The 18,752-nt window shown below is 39.6% G+C and overlaps 1 protein-coding gene across 2 annotated transcripts in view; it reads right to left on the bottom strand.

The window, feature by feature from the left end:
- Positions 1 to 8,372, bottom strand: part of TLL1 (tolloid like 1) — a 222,240-nt gene extending 213,868 nt beyond the window's left edge. The window contains exon 1 of one of the 2 annotated variants that reach the window (XM_008000210.3): positions 7,517 to 8,372. In XM_008000210.3, the coding sequence (XP_007998401.1) occupies positions 7,517 to 7,685 (169 nt within the window). In that variant the 5' untranslated portion in view covers positions 7,686 to 8,372. The remainder of the gene's footprint in view (positions 1 to 7,516) is intronic. The other variant, XM_008000212.3, reaches the window with a different exon arrangement.
- Between the last annotated feature and the right edge of the window lie 10,380 nt (positions 8,373 to 18,752).

Here is an 18,752-nt window from a genome sequence, read left to right as displayed (position 1 = left end):
CGTTTTCCTCATGTATCCAGAAGGAGCGATAATGTTAATTGATGGGAATACGGTGAAGACAGGAGACTAGATTTTTTAATGCAAAAATGTAAACTATCTTATGATGACGTGAGCCATGAAGATACTTCCTAGATATGCGGGGTACTTGAGATAGGTGAGGACTCCTTCCCTTCTTTAATATTCTCCATTTGGTGTTTCCGAATTATTCATGGTGTTCCTCCCTGGGATATTTGAAAGGTTTTAACTTCCATGCAATGAGGCATATGCTTAATTATCTTTAATCTGAATATGAAAAACAAAATACCATAAGCCCCAACTGTTAGGTATTTGTGCTCTGAAAAGAAAAGGGCAGAAGAACAAAGTTCCATCTTTTCTGAATGGTCAGTCAACTAAGCTAATGACAAGGTGGTTTCCAACACTTTACAATAAACTGAGATTATTCCAATAAACTCTTCAAATACACTTAGAGCCAACGAAGATTGCTCAGAAGACACTTACAGCAGCAAGCGGTCCAGGAGCTACCAGAGGTGACTGTGTGGTACGCAATCCATGTGCTGACAGTTTAACACAGATGAGAAATGTAAGGAATGAGGGAACTAGTCCACCCTCCACCCCTCCAACTCTGCCTCACCCATCACACAAATTAAATGTCATCATTGGAAAGCTCAACAACGCAGAATATTTAAAACACTGAGCGTAAATATATGCCTTTTATCTCCACCTCTGTAGCAACTCCCCTGACTTGTAAAATGGTACAGTGTGTTAAAAACTGTTGAAGTCTTTTTTAAACACTGAGTTGAATGTTTCGAGTAGCATACCAATACATAAAACTAGATTTGAGTTGGGAAAAAATAATATATTTAGAGCACTTCTGACCCATGTAATGTATGGTTTCAACTTTTTAGAATTATCATTCAAGGAAGTTCTTTTAAAAGATATAGTGGATAGCAATTTTTTAAGCTTAAACTCTAAATGTAAGTTGCAGGAGAGGAGTTGAGTAAGATAAACACCACCTTGCTTCACTTTCTGGATTTCAGTTAACACCTAATTTAGTAGACTTCTTAATACAAAATATGTAGTTGAGCTCTTTAGAATAGCTTGACAAGATTAGCACACATTCTATAAAGAGCTGACAAAACTAGCAGTCCATTAGCCAGTCCACAATATCTTCAAGTCCAATAGTCAGTATTCCATTTTTAGGGCTCACAATGGCAAGAATGAAATAAATAAGCAAGGGATTCCCTCCTCCTGCTTTCTGGAAAAGAACACAATCTATGTCATTCATTCCATAGCTTTGAGGTTATATATATTTTTAAGTTTTCCTCCCCCAAGTGTTAGTATTCAATAGATAACTAAAGACAAAAACCACTAAAGCCATATTGCTAAATCATTCTGCCATATCCAGAGTTGGGGAGAGGACTCTGCACTCCTCAATTTAGGAAGGATAAGTCCACAATTAATTCCAGATCCTGGAATATGAAAGAACTGTAAGAGGTTTCCAAACTCCCCTCATCCTGAGGATGAGGAAATCCTACATCCTCAGGAACCTTGCCAGGCCCCTGAGTCCTGGCCTAAGTCTGAGCTCAAGATGCTGCAGGGGGGAGTTCTCACAGTTCAGGGGAGCAACATGGCTCCCCCATCCCCACCACTTCCCTAGACACCAGATGGTCTCAGCAGGATGTGCAATGCCTCATTTTAAATGGATTATTTGCCTCTGTCTTCTCTAAGCATTCTTAGAAAAGCTTAAGGAGGGTCCTAGTTTTACATACTTTAAGCAGATGGGTCGAAAGCACTATTAGAATAAATAATATTCTAAAATGAATGATGGCAAATTATCTGCACTTGATACTACCTACCTGAGTTCCAGAAGAATCGCATTTCTATAAGCGATCATGTCAAGACCTCAATGATTGAAAGGTGTGAAGGATGATTAAGGTGACTAATAACCATAAGAAGGTTTGCAAAGAATATGGCTTTAACTATTGGCAAGTAAGTCTCAATTTCACATGAGAGAAAAATGCTAAGATGTTCAAAAATAGGATTCCTGCATACACAATAGAGGAAGACAATATGGTTTCTGAAGGAGGAACCATACATGGCTTATACTAGGCTTTCATAGAAAAGGAAACTGTCAGTCGGGTGCTCACGCCTGTAATGCCAGCACATTGGGAGGTTGAGGCGGGTGAATCACTTGGTTCAGGAGTTCAAGACCCGGCTAGGCAACATGGTGAAACCCTGTCTCTGCAAAAAAATAAAATAAAATACAAACAATAAAATTAGCTGGGCATGGTGGCATGCACCTGTAGTCCCAGCTGCTACGGAGGCTGAGGTAGGAGGATTGCTTGAGCCTAGTAGGTCGAGGCTGTGAGCCAAGATCGTGCCACTGCACTCCAACCTGGTGACAGAGTGAGATCCTGTCTCAGAAAGAAGAGGAGGAAGAGGAAGAGGAAGAGGAAGAGGAAGAAGAAGAAGAAGAAGGAGAAGGAGAAGGAGAAGGAGGAGGAGGAGGAGGAGGAGGAGGAGGAAGAGGAGGAGAAGAAAAAGGAAGCCATGATCAGGGTAAGAGGGAAAGCTGTGGAATTTTATGTTAACTTTTCCATATGGACTGTTTCACCTTGATCTAAGGAGGCCTACATTGAGTCAAGTAGGGTTGACTGGGCACCTACTTGAAATAAGAATTCTATGCATTATTACACCAACTAGCTAAGAGAAGGGGTTCCACTTAGGTTTTGAATTTGTGAATGAAACTATCCAGAAGCAAAACGTGGGAGGATCTCAGGAGACTATGTAAACAAACAAAAAGGATGGAAAAGAAGAGCTTTTGACCTCACTCAGTCTGAGGGAATATATTTAAGAAAAAAAAAAAAATCTTTTTCATACCTAATAACAGTAACTGCCATTGTGGACCAAATGTGGATGTAGGCCCTCAAGACAAGGACTAAGGAATTACTGTTGACAAAAGAGGAGCAGAATTCAAATGTACAGAATATAATGCCTTATCCATCCCTTTTGCAAACAGCGTATTTTGGCCACTTCTGAGTTGGCACCCAAAGCAAGAAGAGGAAAAAAAAAATCAAGATCTGAGGAATGAAAACTAAAACAGAAGAAACTGATTAGGTGAGGCAGCTCTATGAAACACATTTGTAAATGAGAGTGCAGCAGTCTAGAGAGGCATCGACTAAGAAATAAATGTTTGGACATCTAAAACTATGATGGAATAAAGATATGGAATAGGACATCAAATTCAAAAATGGCCAGTTCAGCTAGAAAGTACAACACTGAGGGCCAAAAGAATGAGGCAATGTTACCTAGAAATTATAAAATAAGGAAAATTATCACAAGGCCTAGCATACTAGTACACCAGAGCACCGACTATAAAGAAAAGCAAAAAGAGTTTTCTAAAACACCAAAAGCCTATTTCTATATAGACAGGCTTGCAGGTGCTCCTCTACAGGCAAATTTCACCTTGCAAGGCACTGACCTTTAATCATGCTTGGGGTTTTTTGTTTTTTTCCAAAATTAGGAGTTATTTACTCAGGTGCTTCTAGGTAGAAAATCTTTTGTCAAGGTGTTCACAAATGTCTACAGAGAGTAAGGATATCATTCTGCATACACATCTTACTCCACCAATTCTATATGCCTCTACCCAAGATTCAAAACACTAATTTCTTCAATTTCTCCTATTAGATATTCTATTTGCAGTTGCCTGAGCTTTCCTAATATTCTCTTAAATATAGATTAAAAAAAGATGGAAAGAAAGAAAGAAGAAGGGGAAGAAGGGAAGGGAGGAAAAAAGCAAGGAATGGAAGGGAGGGAAGAAGAGAAGGAGAAAAGAGAAGGAAGGGTATGTGCTAATACACAGTTACTTCATCAGGTATCTGCTTTTGCATGTAATCTGTACACATACTTGGCAGAAGATTAACTTACAAACTAAATTTGCCCAGGCTCTTCACAGATATTAATACTCAGATTAACACTTATTTCTATAGTACGACAATGAAACAGGACACCTCAGTCTCTGCTCTGGAATGAGCGCCTGCAGCATCAGCTTCCCAATGTCCCTTGGGACCTTCCTGACCTAGAGAGTAAGAGCAATGTGATTACATATTCAGGTGATTGTGTACTGCACTGATGAAAGACAGCCAGACATTCTTTTGAATTATCTGTATCTTTGTGTATATCTACTCATATAGAGAAATAAAATACCTATATTTTATCCTAATGGATTTGGCTACATAAATATATCCGCAGTTGTGCGGGTATATTTACCTACTATCACTTATACCTATAATATCTTTCTGAGTAAACATTCTATCAAATTAACACAAGGATTCCTTTCTACCCTATCGTTTCATGAACTTGAAATCAGAGTTCTGATAGGTAAACAAATTGCATTCTATTTCACAAATGTGTTGAGGATAGCACAATTTTTAAAGTTGTAATTGAGAAGCAAATCTCATTGGGTAACACACATTTGATCTTGTTTAGAAAAGAAGTTTGTAAATGGTAGTATCAACCAGTCTATAGATATCAAGAAGGTATTGAGAACATATTAAATTCCTAACAGTAGTAATCCATTCCTGTGATAAACATTAAAAACCAGTTCTGATTTCTGTCCTCAAGGATTTGAGTTTCGAAAATCTGAAGCTATGTTCCTCACTTCACCTATATCTGATATGCAAGTAATTGCATCTCTGTTAGTCTGGATTCCTGGTAAACCTGGACTAATTCCTATTATCTTCTCAATGAACGCCTCCAAAAGGCCCACAAAGAATGTAGTGTAATTGTCAAATACAGCCAGACTTTGCAACCAGGAAACTCGGAATCGAGTTCTGAGTAATCCTAAAAAAGACATGTAACCTCACTGGGTCTCTGTTTTCCTATGTGTAAAATGGGAATAGTAACAAACTCTACCATATTGAGCTGTTGCGAACACCAGCACTCAAAAGTGCTTTAAAACCACAAAGCCATGATTGTCATTGTGATCCCAAGCCACCGTGTATTTTAAGGAATATGAAGACCCTGTTAGAGAAGCTCAGAAAGGCCCCTTTATTTCATGGGCCATGCTCTCCAATCTGTTATTTGGAAAGGGCAGATCAAAGGTGCCCCAAGTGTCTGGAAAGTACCTTCTCTTTTGCTTTTGCATGGCTTTCTTTCACAGACCTGTCCCCATCTTCCTTATCTCAGTGACCTTTTTTCTTTTCTTTTTTTTTTTCTTTTTTTGACTCTTGCTTGGGATTTCAATGTATTATTTCATTTTTTTTCCTGTTATTGGAACTTTGATTTGACTTTCCCAGTGCTAGAAAGGAGGCACTAAAATTTTGCCCGTCTTTAGCCAAGACGGTAAATTGAAGCCTAAATTCAAAAGCAGGGTGGTAATTTTAAAAGGGACTCATATTCTGTGCATACTTCTCAGCCCTCCACTTAAGCCATTCTTATTTCTCTCTCATTACACACACACATGCATGCGTGTGAACACACACACAGGTGTGTACTGGTATGCCTCTTCTCAAAAACAGAGAAGAAATAAGATTAGGGTAATCATCCATTCAACGTTGGTTTTGTTGTTGCTTTACTTTCAGCAGCTTTATTCAAAAATAAACCAGCATCAAAGGGGAAACAAAAAGTAAATGCTTTTAAAGTGTTTCTTCTTTTTTTTTTTTTTTTTTTTTTTTTTACCTAGATGTTTATTTGCTAAAGAAACTAAACATTAATGTCCGAGGTGTGTTTCAATACACATGGTGCAAACACTTATCTGCTTGAATCTTTCACACAACAAGGTATCAAAGTAGATGTTTTCCTACACAATCTGTTGAAATAATGTACTTCATTTCTACCCTACCATAAACAAGAAAATGCACAATTTTCAGCAAGTTACAACATTATTCAAAAGAAATTTCTTAGCAAAAAGTACATTTAAGGAGTTGCAGAGAGCAGATTCTGAATGCCCAGCCACTGGTCACCCACCACAGCAATCAGCATCTCCTTGTCCAAACCATCCCGGGTGGCCCAAGAAACTTTCAGTGGGAAAATAGATACAGTTATTAAAAGTGACAGCAGGGAACTGATCAGCAAAACCGAATTAAATCAGAATTCTGAGTTCCAGCCTGACAGGCTCCTGCTAAGCTACTCTGAGTTTTAAATAAGTATCTGCACTTAAGGGTGCACCGAGAAAGACGTGATAATGTGAACAGAACACACATACCCTTTTTGTCAGAACAATGTGTCATCAAAGGTAAAAATTAACTAGGGAATTTCCAGCATTGTTCTTCATTGTGTACACCTCTCCTTCCTCCAGGCCCAAGAGAGGATGAATAATGCTTATCTAGTTATGGAAGGGAAGAAAACCCAGTCACAGAGCAACCCCGCACGGAATATGGAGAACCCTAGGTATATTTGACTTTGTCCACTCCCTCCCTCTACGCTTCGCTAAAGCCCACACCTCTTGGGATGGAACCCAACGTGCCTTCCGCTTACAAACCGCTGCACTAGGTTAGCCCCAACCACCGTGCAACCTTTACGAAGTTATTCGTGCGTCCACACTGAGCGCGGATCACCTCAGCCACAGCCCAATACAGCAAGGAACCAGGAGTTCACGGAGCCCGGACAGGAGCCTCCGCCAGTGCTGGGCGCCCCCGGGGGCTGCGCTCACGTGGTAGCGGCCCCGGGCACGTGCGTCTCCGACCTTAGGCGGCGAGAGGGAAGCGCCGCCCCGCGCGCGAGAGAGGCTGGCAGCGGCGCCAGAGGCGTAGAAGGGAGGGGAAGGACCTGGGACATTCAGGAACCCTGCGACGCGAGAAGCTGAGCTTCAGGCAGTGCTGGTCCGACTGCATTTCCCTGGGGTGTCAGCAGGAAGGAAGACACAAGTTTGAATGGGGTAGCAACTTAAAAACATTTTTTTTTTTTTTCAGTTTATTTTAAATGGGCAAATGCATCAGAATCCCGTCTAGAAGTGAGTTCTTCCGAGATTGTCACAATCCCCTTCTAGCCTGGAATCCACACTTGAAATTTCTGGTAAAAGAGGGAGCCAAGGTGTCTGGAGGTAGCAATGCCATCCTCCCGTATCTTTTGGGGGAACCCTGCCCACTCGGTCTCGAACGAGCGCTGGGAAACCGCGCCCTGGTCGGGGGCGGGGGGAAGAAGGCGGTGTCCCTTCCAGATGCATAAAGCCCGCTGAGTGTTGGAATTTAAAACCTACAGCAGCCAGCTATATTTACGACTTGTTTCATTTCGGTGGGGGAGCAGACAGGGATCAGAAACTCCAGGACGTTATTCCCAAACTGGGAGATGGGAGCTTGGCAGCGGATCCCACTAGCATAGAACTCTCGTCAACTGGGGCCGCAGCGGCTGCCACTTGCGGGTGGGGAAGGGAAGAGAAAGGAGGGGGAGAGAAGGAGGGGCGGCGGAGGGGCTGACGCGGGAGGGAAGGAAACAGGTGAGCTCCCACCGCCACCCATCGGAAACCCAGCGCAGCGGCCCCCGGCGCGCCACCATCCCAACCTGGAGAGCCACTTACCGGCTTTACACGGGTCCTTGTAATCTATAGTCTCTGTTTTATCCTCTTCGTTCCCATCAAAAGTGTAATCATAATCGAGGCCAGCGCAGACCCATAGCTCCCCGTAGAAAACAATCCCCGAGGCCACCAGCCACACGAGCATCCTCAGGGAAAGCTTTTCCAACCCCATCCTCCTCCCCCGGAGGAAAAGGAGGGGACGGGACCCGGAGGTTAGGCAGCCGCGGTTCGCGGGGATGTGCGGGGCTAGGGGCACCGGTGCTGTTCTCCCTACCGGGAGGCTCCTCGGCGGGACCGGGGTGCTCAGGTGTCCGGAGACATGTGGATGCCGCCGGGACGGTAGAGAGGGCAAGCACTGCCTGTTACCCCCAGTCGCAGGGAGAAGTTGGCTAGGGGCCCGCGGGTGGGCGGAGGGCAGGTAAGGAACTCGGCATTCGGAGGCTGGGAGGGCGCAGGCAAACTCGGCTCTGGCGGCGCTGGCGCTTGTAGCCTGCCAGATCGTTCTTCTGGCTGCCGAACTTCCCGCGGCCGCGGCTCGGCCAGCGGCGCCCCGCGGGTTCAGCTGCCACCAGTGCTCGGGCTCCCGCGCCGCGTCCCCGCTGCTGCCAGGACTCCGCGGCCGAGCGCGAGCCGCCGCCGCCTGAGCCCAAAGCCGCCGCCGCCGCTCCGAGAAGATGAATCCGGTCTGCACATCAGCACATCTGAATTGAAAGGGGAGACCGAGGAAGGGGGTGGGGGCCAGGCATTTCTACGCCGCGAGACCTTAAAAGCCTGCAGAAGCCAGCAAAGCAACTGACTGCAAGAGAGCAAAAGTGTGAGGATTTGGGGATGCACTGTTTGCCTTCCCCCCGCCAGCCTGTCTTTTTACCCTCTTCCTAACTTGAAAAAAAAAATATTCGCACCATCTAACCCAATCACTTGCATCCTGCTTACTTATTCATACAATCAGGGTCAGGATCCGGGCCACAGGCTCCTCTCTTGACTTCTTTTGATAGCCTTAGACAAACAAACAGACAGGAGCGCGCTGACAATTCCATTTATATTTTACCAAAGATAAAAATGAATATATTATGTATCTGAGTCGGTAAACAACAATTAATAGATGATGTACGTGTCAGTTGAAAGTGCCAGACCGGGGGTGGAGCGAAGGATCGTGATAACTTAGCTGCAAATCCATATTTCCCCTCCCCCCAAATAAACAGCGAGTGTGTATTTCTTTCCTTTGCTGCTGTTTAACCTTAGAGCAGGGCAGGAATGGAGGAAAAGTGTGCGAGTCTTCACGATTTTGGTAAGAAAATAAACAGACTACTGTAAAAGTCTCCTAACCAACAAAGTTTTGCTAAGAACTAAGATCCTCAGAACTGCAATTAAAAAAAAAAAATCCAAAATCAAGTTACAGATTGCAGCAGCAGGAAACGCTGAGACCTTGCCGATGGGCTGGCGCTATGGCTCACGTGGGCGCAGGAAGGGAAGTTGGATGGAATACTCGGGAAGCAAATTTTCTGTGACAGTTCTGGCGCCCGTGAGCAGAGTTGCTCTGTATCCTTCGGCTTCAGTAATGTTTTACTTCTTCAGAGGAGAGGGTGTAAAATCTGGCAGGAGGGTCAGCGAGGTAAACCACATGTCAGCCGAGCAGACTCAAGACAAACACAGGTTGTGGGAAATTGGGGAGGGAAAAAATCAGAGGAAATCTCTGCAAAACCCCTGTTGTGAGCAATTCCGAGGTTTCCCCACATCTGCAAGTAGTTTCCAAAATAGGTGAGATGACTTCTCCCCCAACAAGCTTCGAAGGGACTAGTGATTGGGAGCTTTGCTTTTCCAACTAAATCTTTAACTGTCACTTTAGCAAGGACTTGTAAAAAAAAAAAAAAAAAAAAAAAAAAGCCTTACATCTTATTTGACTAGTATTCCCCGGATCCAAGTTATTATCTAGAGGAATGTATGAAGGTAAACACACACACACACACACACACACACACCCCTTTGATGATAAAGTCATCTTTGGTTTGGAGATTTTACTAGGTTTTATTCATGTTTGTTAGAGAAAACTAAGAAGCCAATCTTGAAAAAGTACCAACTATTTTCAACTTAAAGTATAGCAAGGCTACGTGGAACTGAACTGACCAAATGTTCTTTACAAAACTGGGTCTTTCTCAGAGGTCACTGCAACAATGGAGCTTCCCTTCCATAGATCTTAAACTCCTAATGCCCAGATTTTTAAAAGAACATGTTCTATCAGCAGGTAGAGGCATTTGATTTTGAAATCTCTTGCTGAGTCATTCTCAAATTCTCTTATCCATCCAAAAAAAAAGTTTGCATAATTAATAATAGTGTTGCCCTAGTGCAGAGCTCAACAAGAATGAATCCTGCTTAGCCCATCTGAAAGCCCAGAGAATGCAAATGTCATCTGGAGGATTCCTACTCTTGAGCTGCTGACAGTGTCCCCATTCCCTACCCCAAAACCTTAAAAATGTCCCTTGTTACTCTAAATGCCTGCAAACATCTCCTTAGACTACTTGATCATGTGTAAATTTGCAAGAGGTTTTACCTACAGTTTGCCTAAACATTGCTTACTTTGCAGGAATAAATATGCTTTATACATTTGTTCTGGGGAAAAAAAGTACTGTATAGGGATAATAGCCTCATTATGTATAATAACACCTATTACTTTTTACATGTGTTTCATTACTTGGTTTTATAATTTTATAAATTTGTAGTCCAGAGAGTTAGAATGATTATCATAGTAGAACCTCAAGTCAAAATACAGGAATGTTTCTTTACAGCTAATATACTTGCAGAGAATACCTACATCACAATACCTAGGCTTAATCCCTGATTTATTTTTAAATATTACATCTAACTCTAGGTTTGTAATAAGAAAATTCATTTTTTAAACTAATTTTGTCTCTGCAGTTGTTATGATTACAAACTAAAAATAGATTTTCCTTGTCCATGAAAGAAACATAAATTTGCAAGAATATGTATGTGAGCAAGGAGTTGATTGATTGCTCTGTCATAGTATAGCTGCAGACACATAGTAGGTGAATTCAGTCTCCTCAGGAAGACAAAAAGGAGAAACTGATTTCCTTAGTAAGACACATGCTAATGTTGCCCTGGCATCTAGCTGGCAAGCGCTGTTGATCAACATTGCCACCTGCAGCAGGACCCCATCACTCTCAGCAATAACAGGGAATGAAGCCGCCCAAGAGTGCTGCAAAACGCAAGCTCTATGCCAATTGGTGTATCACATTGGAAATACCAATTAAAGTAAATTTCCCTTGTAGAAAATATCAATTAGATATGTATACTTTCTAAGCTAGATTTGTGCAAAGCTAGATGTGATCATTTTGTGTTATAAAACCAAATAATACATGAATGAATATATTTCCCTTTTGTCCCTTGTGAAAAAAAAATCAGACATATATGAAACAAAATGTGAGTTTTCCTCTTCCCTCTGGTCTCACTCCCTCCTCTGACCTAAAAACCATTAACTTGTGAAGCAAATAGCATGTATATCGATTGCCTTCTCAAAAACAGCAAATATCGGCAATTTCATACTACTTTAAACTTTTAAAAAGTCCTTCTTTGTGTTAATGCTACTGTTATTCTGAACCTATATGCAACTCAGTCAAATACTTTTAAGTGAAGAGATGATCTTAGAGTCTTGATGGACTTTGACTTCCACATTTTCTTTTTTTAAATCTTGCACTATATAATGTTTATATTGCATATATATATATATGTATGTATAATATATGTATCACCACTGATGAATGCTCCCAACTCTTCAGAATTAGGATGACCCTATAGTAATCAAAATCTGCCCGTATTGCTATTTCCGAAGGAACAAATAAAGTATCTGAGAAAAAATGAAAAAAGTAAGCAGAGGGCCATATTTGCTTCATTCACAAAGGTGTGGAAGAAGGTTTCGTTAAGAAAAAGGCATACACCTCCCCTGGGGGATAAAGGGAGCTTTCCTTCTGCAATGGATTCCAGATTCTAATCTGAGTTGGGGCCCCTAAACTGAATCTCTGGTTATTCTTCAGTAGTTTACTGTACTAGTCTTTCTATCATGCCCTCGCTGGCCCTCGCTGTGGGGGACAGAGTTGCCCTTTGTTTTTATGGCTTTTAGCCACTCCAGATCATTCAACTCTTATTTTCACCCCATTCTGATGTGACTCTCTACTGGATACATATGGCTTTATTTCATGAGCTTTCATGAGCTTTCCTTCAGTTCTACATGGCATCTCCTAATTCTAGAGTTCAGTGTCCCAAAATGTGGTACTTAAACTGCTGAGAGTATATGAAGTCATTTTAGGTACTGTAGTAATAAACTACGTATGGATGTGTATGTATATCAGAAAAAAATAGTTACTAAATTTGTCATTGCATATATAGTTCTTACAATCATGCTTAAGCTTAAAAACAAGGCACTGGCTTCGTGAAATTAAGCTGGTAATGAAGGTAGCAGGTGAAGGTTGACTAATGTTTGATAAACACTGACCTAGTTCGGCTCCTGTCCTCTGCTACACCACACTGCCTGTGGGTTCCTGCCATTTGCCTCTTCCATCACACCTGTCCCACAGTTGCTTCCTTCTTGTACCTGTTTATCACTCATTTTCACTTCCAGTCCTTCAATACAAAAGGTCTGAGTCTAGACGGGGAAGCTGCATGTATTTATTGTTGGCACTTTGGATTTGTTTGCTGTTTTAGGCATTACTTGCTGTATCACTTTTCAGAATATCCACTGACTTGTGTATTCAAAAAACGTATATAATTGCTTAATGACATCCAGAAATAATTGCATTCTTCCTTTGGGCAACGGCTTGGCCAAAGTGAAATGGGGGCAATGGAATGGAATAGGAAGGAGGTCTTCCCATTTCCAACCTAATGGCACTCAAAGGCTTGAGTCCACTAGTAGGCTTCCAATTATGTAACTTCTGCTCCTTTACTGAATCCTCACTGTTGTCCCCTGAACACCTAGTTAAGGAGTCACAAGAGTATGAAGCTTGAAAATAGTCCCTCAGTGCAATTTCCAGCTCTCTACTTCCTAGCTTGGTGACTTTGGACCTGCTTTTGTAACCTCAAGTGTCCTCAGTTTTCTCATTCATAAAAAAGAGATAATTTTAGGGATAGTGATATTTCATAGAGTTGTTACAAGGAATAAGTGAATTAATATATGTGATACGTTTTATAGTCTTCGTATATAGAAACTATATGTATACTAGTTCCTAGTACGTAAGAACTTTTGGTAACTGTTTGTTATTATTATCATTTTAAGTGAATTCTAAAACATCAAATTATTTCCAGTCCCTCTAACTACATTATTTGAAAAGAGGCTTCTCTTTCTTCACTTGACCTAGCGCAGAATAATTTACTCAAAGTGATGCTGGAGAGAAGCTACGAACAAATCGGTTAAGAGCACAGAATTCAGCCACAGCAAACACAGACTTAATATGGAAATTTCCCATTTAGTAGCTATCTTGCCTTGAGTAAGTTACTTCCCTAGCTACACTCTCCCTGTTTTTGAAACAGAAATGAAATACCTAATAGGGTTAAACTGAGAATTAGAAAAAATTAGGGATGTAATGTACTCCCTAGCAGATGTAAGCTAGGAACATTAAAAAAAATTTGGTTATTATTATTAATTGGTATTTTTCTAGTGATCGGGCAAAACCTATACATAGTTTTTTCACTGGCAGGCAAGAAATTCAGCATACACACACACACACACACACACACAAATCTGGCTACAGATTAAATAAAACTAGGACAATTTTCTTTGAAAAAAATCCATCAATAATACAAAATCCCTCAATCTGAAATAAACATTAATGGTGTTCTTTATAAATTCCCCAATGATGTAGTGACTGACATTAGAATGCCTCTCATCTGGCCATTTTCTGTCCCCTTTATTTAGCTAATATAGGACTGTTTTCATATTTTTATATCATGAACATAAAATATGTCTCCCAAGATTTCCTAAGCAATTTCCCTATAAAATGAAGTTTGTATTTTATTTTATTTTCTTCATAGGTGATTAAAAAATAGACTCTGAAACCTTTGATGGATCGTATTATATACTTTCAACGCAATGAGAATAATTTAGTTTTAAAACTATAATAACGGAGTATTATCAGCTTCTTGGAAGAAAGGAATGCACTCAACTCCTTAAGGCACATTATCCAGGGCAATTACTTGCCAAAGGTTTTAGGGTCTTAAGCTATTTTGAAGATGGGGAATGGGAGTTGAAATGAGTGAGTGATTCATGGACATAGTATGGTCGCCTTATAACCCCGACCCTCCACTGGCTCCTTTGGCTGGCCACTCTTTGGGAGCCTGTGGTTCTACTAATCCTGCTAAACAGGTGCTGGGCAATGGAGAACTCTATGCCTGACAGTGGCCAATGACCTCCATCCCCAGCTAAAGCCCATTCTTCCTTCCAGCCTGGCTACATTGTCCTTCCTGACTCCACAGATGATAGTCTCCAAGGAAGTCCCTCTACTCTGCCTTGCAGAGTATGCAAAGATGTCCATCTCATAGAGGATACGAGCCACATCTTTTCCATAAATAAATCCCACAAAATACTTTGTATGTGCAAGATGCAAAACAATTTTGTATGGACAAAAATAAAATTATCTAGATTTCATAATCTAAGTAGTATTCTAAAAGATTCCATCACTGGAAACATTGAACACTAGAATACCAGAGAAAATTAATTTTAAAAATCTATACATTCAGTATAAAAGCAGGGTTTGGGATGGGAAAACGTGTTTAAGTCCTTGTTGCTCTCCTTGTTAGATATCCTTGGACACTTATCCTTTCTTAGCTCAATTTTCCTCACCTTTAAAATAAAATGCTTATCTCATATGGTTATTTTGCAATGCAAACACATCAAGTATTTAAATCATTTTCGTGTGCAGCCTGGCACATGACAGGACCCCGTAGCTATGAAGTCCTCACCTCTTCTTCTGCCCACTGATAAGGAATTCTAGAGCACCAGAAATCCAGTCTGAAAGGAAATTTGTAATAAGTATTTATGAAACAGTTGAGAAAAGCAAGATTTTTCCTTGGCAGGTAATAAAAGATGATGAAGAAAGCAGTAAAGAAAGTAGAAGGTTTAAATTTCTAATAGGACTCACTCACCTGAGGATTCCATCTCTCCTTTCCATTCCCACCCATAAATAACTAAATGTCCAAATAATAGTAATACCCTATGCTAACTTTATTAATTTACCTTCACAAAATAAACCTTGTGAAAATAAGTTGATAAAATAGATTTTGTTCTGGATCTATGAGAACAAACATCTTAATAATCAGTAAAACACAGTGTGCTGAAATAAGTTAAACTGAAAAGGCTGATATTGTTTACTGACCTCTTGAATGTGTTGTTGGGTAATTGGCATAAATTTAAAACTTGTGTGATTTCATTTTTTATGATGCATTGTAAAATCACCAAGTTATTTTATAACTTATTTAACTCTATTCATAATATGCAGCTGCACTTGAACACTAGTTTTTCTGTATTTCTGAACTCCCCATTATACTCTGCGCTTAGTTCCGGGACCCAGCAAAATTTATTTTGTAAGTTGCACCGGGCTTTCAGGTGGCAATAATTAATGACCTTGGCCTTCATCTTCCAGCATTATAACTCACTTTGGGTGGCTTTTCCAACCACTAAAGCAATAGTTTTGCACTATAAAACCACTCCAATCAATATGAAACATCTGAAGTGTGTTTATTTATATATTTATTGCTTTTCATCTTCAAAGCACTTTAACGGCATTAACTAATGGTCCCTAAAATAGGTGAAGATGGTTTTCTCTAGGCTCATGACACCAACTCTAAAAGCCTGAGACACTGAAGTGGCTACAACTCAGAGGGAACAATTTCCTTCATAATTTTCTTCTCCCTCACCTCTTGGGGAAAGAGTTCATTCATATTTACTCTGGGTCTGACAACCAAAAAAAAAAAAAAAAAGAGGGAGAGAGAGAAAGAAAGAGATCTTGCAAACAGAGAGGAGCACAGTTGGGGCAGGGATGTCAACCATCTTAACAGTGGATTCCTACTGTCTCACAAGTCAGTAGATCACTAACACATCCACAGTGCTTTTGCCAGGGTACACAGGAGACTGGGTTATCAAGAGCTAATTACTCAGACAAGGTTTTGATCCTCAATTATCTAGCTATTTCAGATGAAAACGGGTGTGGTGTTTTAATTTGTCCTAGCAAGAAAGTGCTGACATATCTGAATAATTTCCTCAGCTTTCTACTTTAGTTCGCGTGTATTCGACAGAAGGTTATACCGGTGCTTTGTAAATTATTACCACTCCTCTAAAAACACCACCACTTGTGAGTTGAGGTCACAGTTCATCTGTGAGTCTGAGCCTCATATCTCACACCTCACTATTAAGTATTCTGCTTGTAACATAAAAGCAGAGCGTTACTATCTTTTTTTCTTTTGCACACTGCTCTTTAGAAGAAATTTTAAAAGTCTGCTCATTCATTTGGTCTCCAACATCAACATTAAAAGTAATTAAATGCTTTGCTAGAATAATTTTTTACTACAGCTCTCATTTAAAAATAAAACACTTTAATAATTTCAAAGAATTAGATTGAAACATTTCTAGAAAACCTGTAAAAATTAGTTGGTTCTCCTTTGTTTTCTTGCTCTATAGTAATAATTGCTATGAGAAATGGAAATTGTCATGTGTTTGACTATAAAATCAGTGCAAAGTTTATGGCTTACTCTTTTAAAACCATGAGACCACATGCAGAAAACCTGAAGCTGTTTGCTCCTAATTACTAGTAAAACAGGAAAGCAATTATTAGAGCAATTAATTCAATATGTAGTGCGATCTTTTATTAACCATTTTTATTCTAATATAGTAAATAAGTAATTCCTTTCACAGGACATGCCCAGCAAAATAAATAAAATTATCATGAAATAAGAAGCACTTCATAAAATTGGCAAACATATCTGTTAATGATCTTAACTATATAAAAAGCATGACACAGTAGATCAGTCTCTAACTTCGATCCTTCCAACACCCCAATTAAATTAAATTAAATTAAATTAAATTAAATTAAATTAAATTAAAATTGCTCCTATCTAATGAGTATCTGACTCATTGCTAATAAATAGTTGCCCAAAATAATACACATCAAAGTGAACAATGGGATGATACGCTTTAATTTAGTGAAATAGAATTTATTTTATTGCAAAATTAGTTACTTCTTCTTTCAAATATCAAGCACTATAGGCTAAAGTAATGGTTATATTTTGGAACTATAAGATTCCCTATGGCTTTTGAGTTTCTATCAGAGGTTAAAATCTGTTTTTTCCTCAATTTTTATAATATACATTTTCATAAGATTAATTATTTAACTATGTCACTCAGGGTAAGTTTTCAAAGTGATTTCTCTGTTGAAAATTACTTTGTACTTTTATAATTTATCATTTCAACTTCCATATTTATAATTTATACTTCTATATCACAATTGTGAGGAGATTTTTTATGAGTTTTAAGCAATATTTTATTAATGTTCTAATTAATATGATGAGCAAAAAACTAAAAGTATGAGCTCCACATTAAAGTTTGAATATTGAAAGTACTGTCTAAAATGAATCTTGAAAATTAAGATTACCAAAGGAATACTAATATTTGCATATGGAACCTAAGTGTGTGAAGGACAGGACAATATTATCTCTTCTTCAAACAAAATGATTAGAACGCTCAAAGAAGTATTTATTGATTTTGTAAGTGTTGAACTTATACCATTGATAGTGATGCTAATTAAATGTCTCTAACACTCCCTAAAAAGGGAGAGAACATGATAATAATTAGGTCATCAGATAACCTTAACTAGATTGAAGCATTTGCTCTGGAGAATGTTATAACAATCCTTCTGATCCTGTTTTTCTACTAGGCCTTCAAAGGCTGCATGGCACTGAAACTCTGAATTTCAAAGAAACCGTTCAGGAGTCAGGACACTAATTGGCCCTAATGTATTTTAGAATATGGTGTTCTAATTGGCACGCTGTCGAGGCATTACCCAGATGTACAAAAAGGATGCTTTATGTAGACTAAGGTTGGCAGCTGTGTCCTTGTTGGCTGGTCAGTTTTTTGACATCCTGCGACCTCTAGTGAGAACCAGAAGTTGTCAGCCAACATAAATTTCCTTGCCCAGTCTGAGTTTCTATAGGAGCTGCAGAGAAAGAAAAACCCCTCAGCTAGGCTCATACAATACTTCTGCATTTTTCAGATCACAGCGTTTTTTTCAGGTTTGAGAGGGTGAAACTATTTTCTTAAATACCTTTAAATTTTTTATTCAAACTCTCTAGAAATTTTATTTCAGTCCTTCAATTACTATTTCAGTACCTTCAACTATTATTTCAGTACTTTCAATTACTACTCTAAAGTTAGTAAAAATAAGAAAGGGTGAAAAGTCCAATGAAAATACGAGATGAGTCTCAAGGGTAAAAAAAAAGTGTCTCAACTATATATTACAAATAAGTGAAAGTAAACTGTTATCACACATATGTTTTTCAGCAAACATTTTTACAAATTATATGCTCAAATTTTAGAATGACTCAATTATACTACATTTTTGATTAATCCTAAAAGCATAGTATTATTCACTGAAAATAAGATATAAAACAAGTGGATTTCGACATAAAATAAGTACATAAGGTTAAATGAGACAAGTCCTGACTTTAACTCCCAAAGCATGTATAGCATAGTACCTGGCACACTGCTCATTCTGAAAAGTTTCCTTGCAATAGCTATAACTTTTATAAAGATGCCTAGTTGCTTAAAGACAATGTGTATTTATTAACAATAAAATATAGGCACAGAAAGATGAATGACACAAGACCACCACCCAAACTGAACATACAATCTAATGGGCAGACGACAGATATAACTTCACAGAATGTGGTAAATACCTGACACGAGGAACAAATGAAGAACTCTATATGTTCTATGAAAAACATCATTGTCGGCCTGGCGTGGTGGCTCACGCCTGTAATCCCAGTTACTTGGGAGGCTGAGGCAGGAGAATCACTTGAACCCGGGAAGAGGAGGTTGTGGTGAGCCAAGATTGTGCCATGTCACTGCAGCCTGGGCGACAAGAGTGAAACTCTGCCTCAAAAAGAAAGGAGAGAGAGAGAGAGAGAGAGAAAGGAAGGAAGGAAGGAAGGAAGGAAGGAAGGAAGGAAGGAAGGAAGGAAGGAAGGA

Source organism: Chlorocebus sabaeus, chromosome 7 (genome assembly GCF_047675955.1).
Source record: "Chlorocebus sabaeus isolate Y175 chromosome 7, mChlSab1.0.hap1, whole genome shotgun sequence".
NCBI classification, from domain to species: domain Eukaryota; kingdom Metazoa; phylum Chordata; class Mammalia; order Primates; family Cercopithecidae; genus Chlorocebus; species Chlorocebus sabaeus.
The sequence above is the reverse complement of the archived record's forward strand: the minus strand, read 5'-3'. Positions and strand labels throughout refer to the sequence as shown.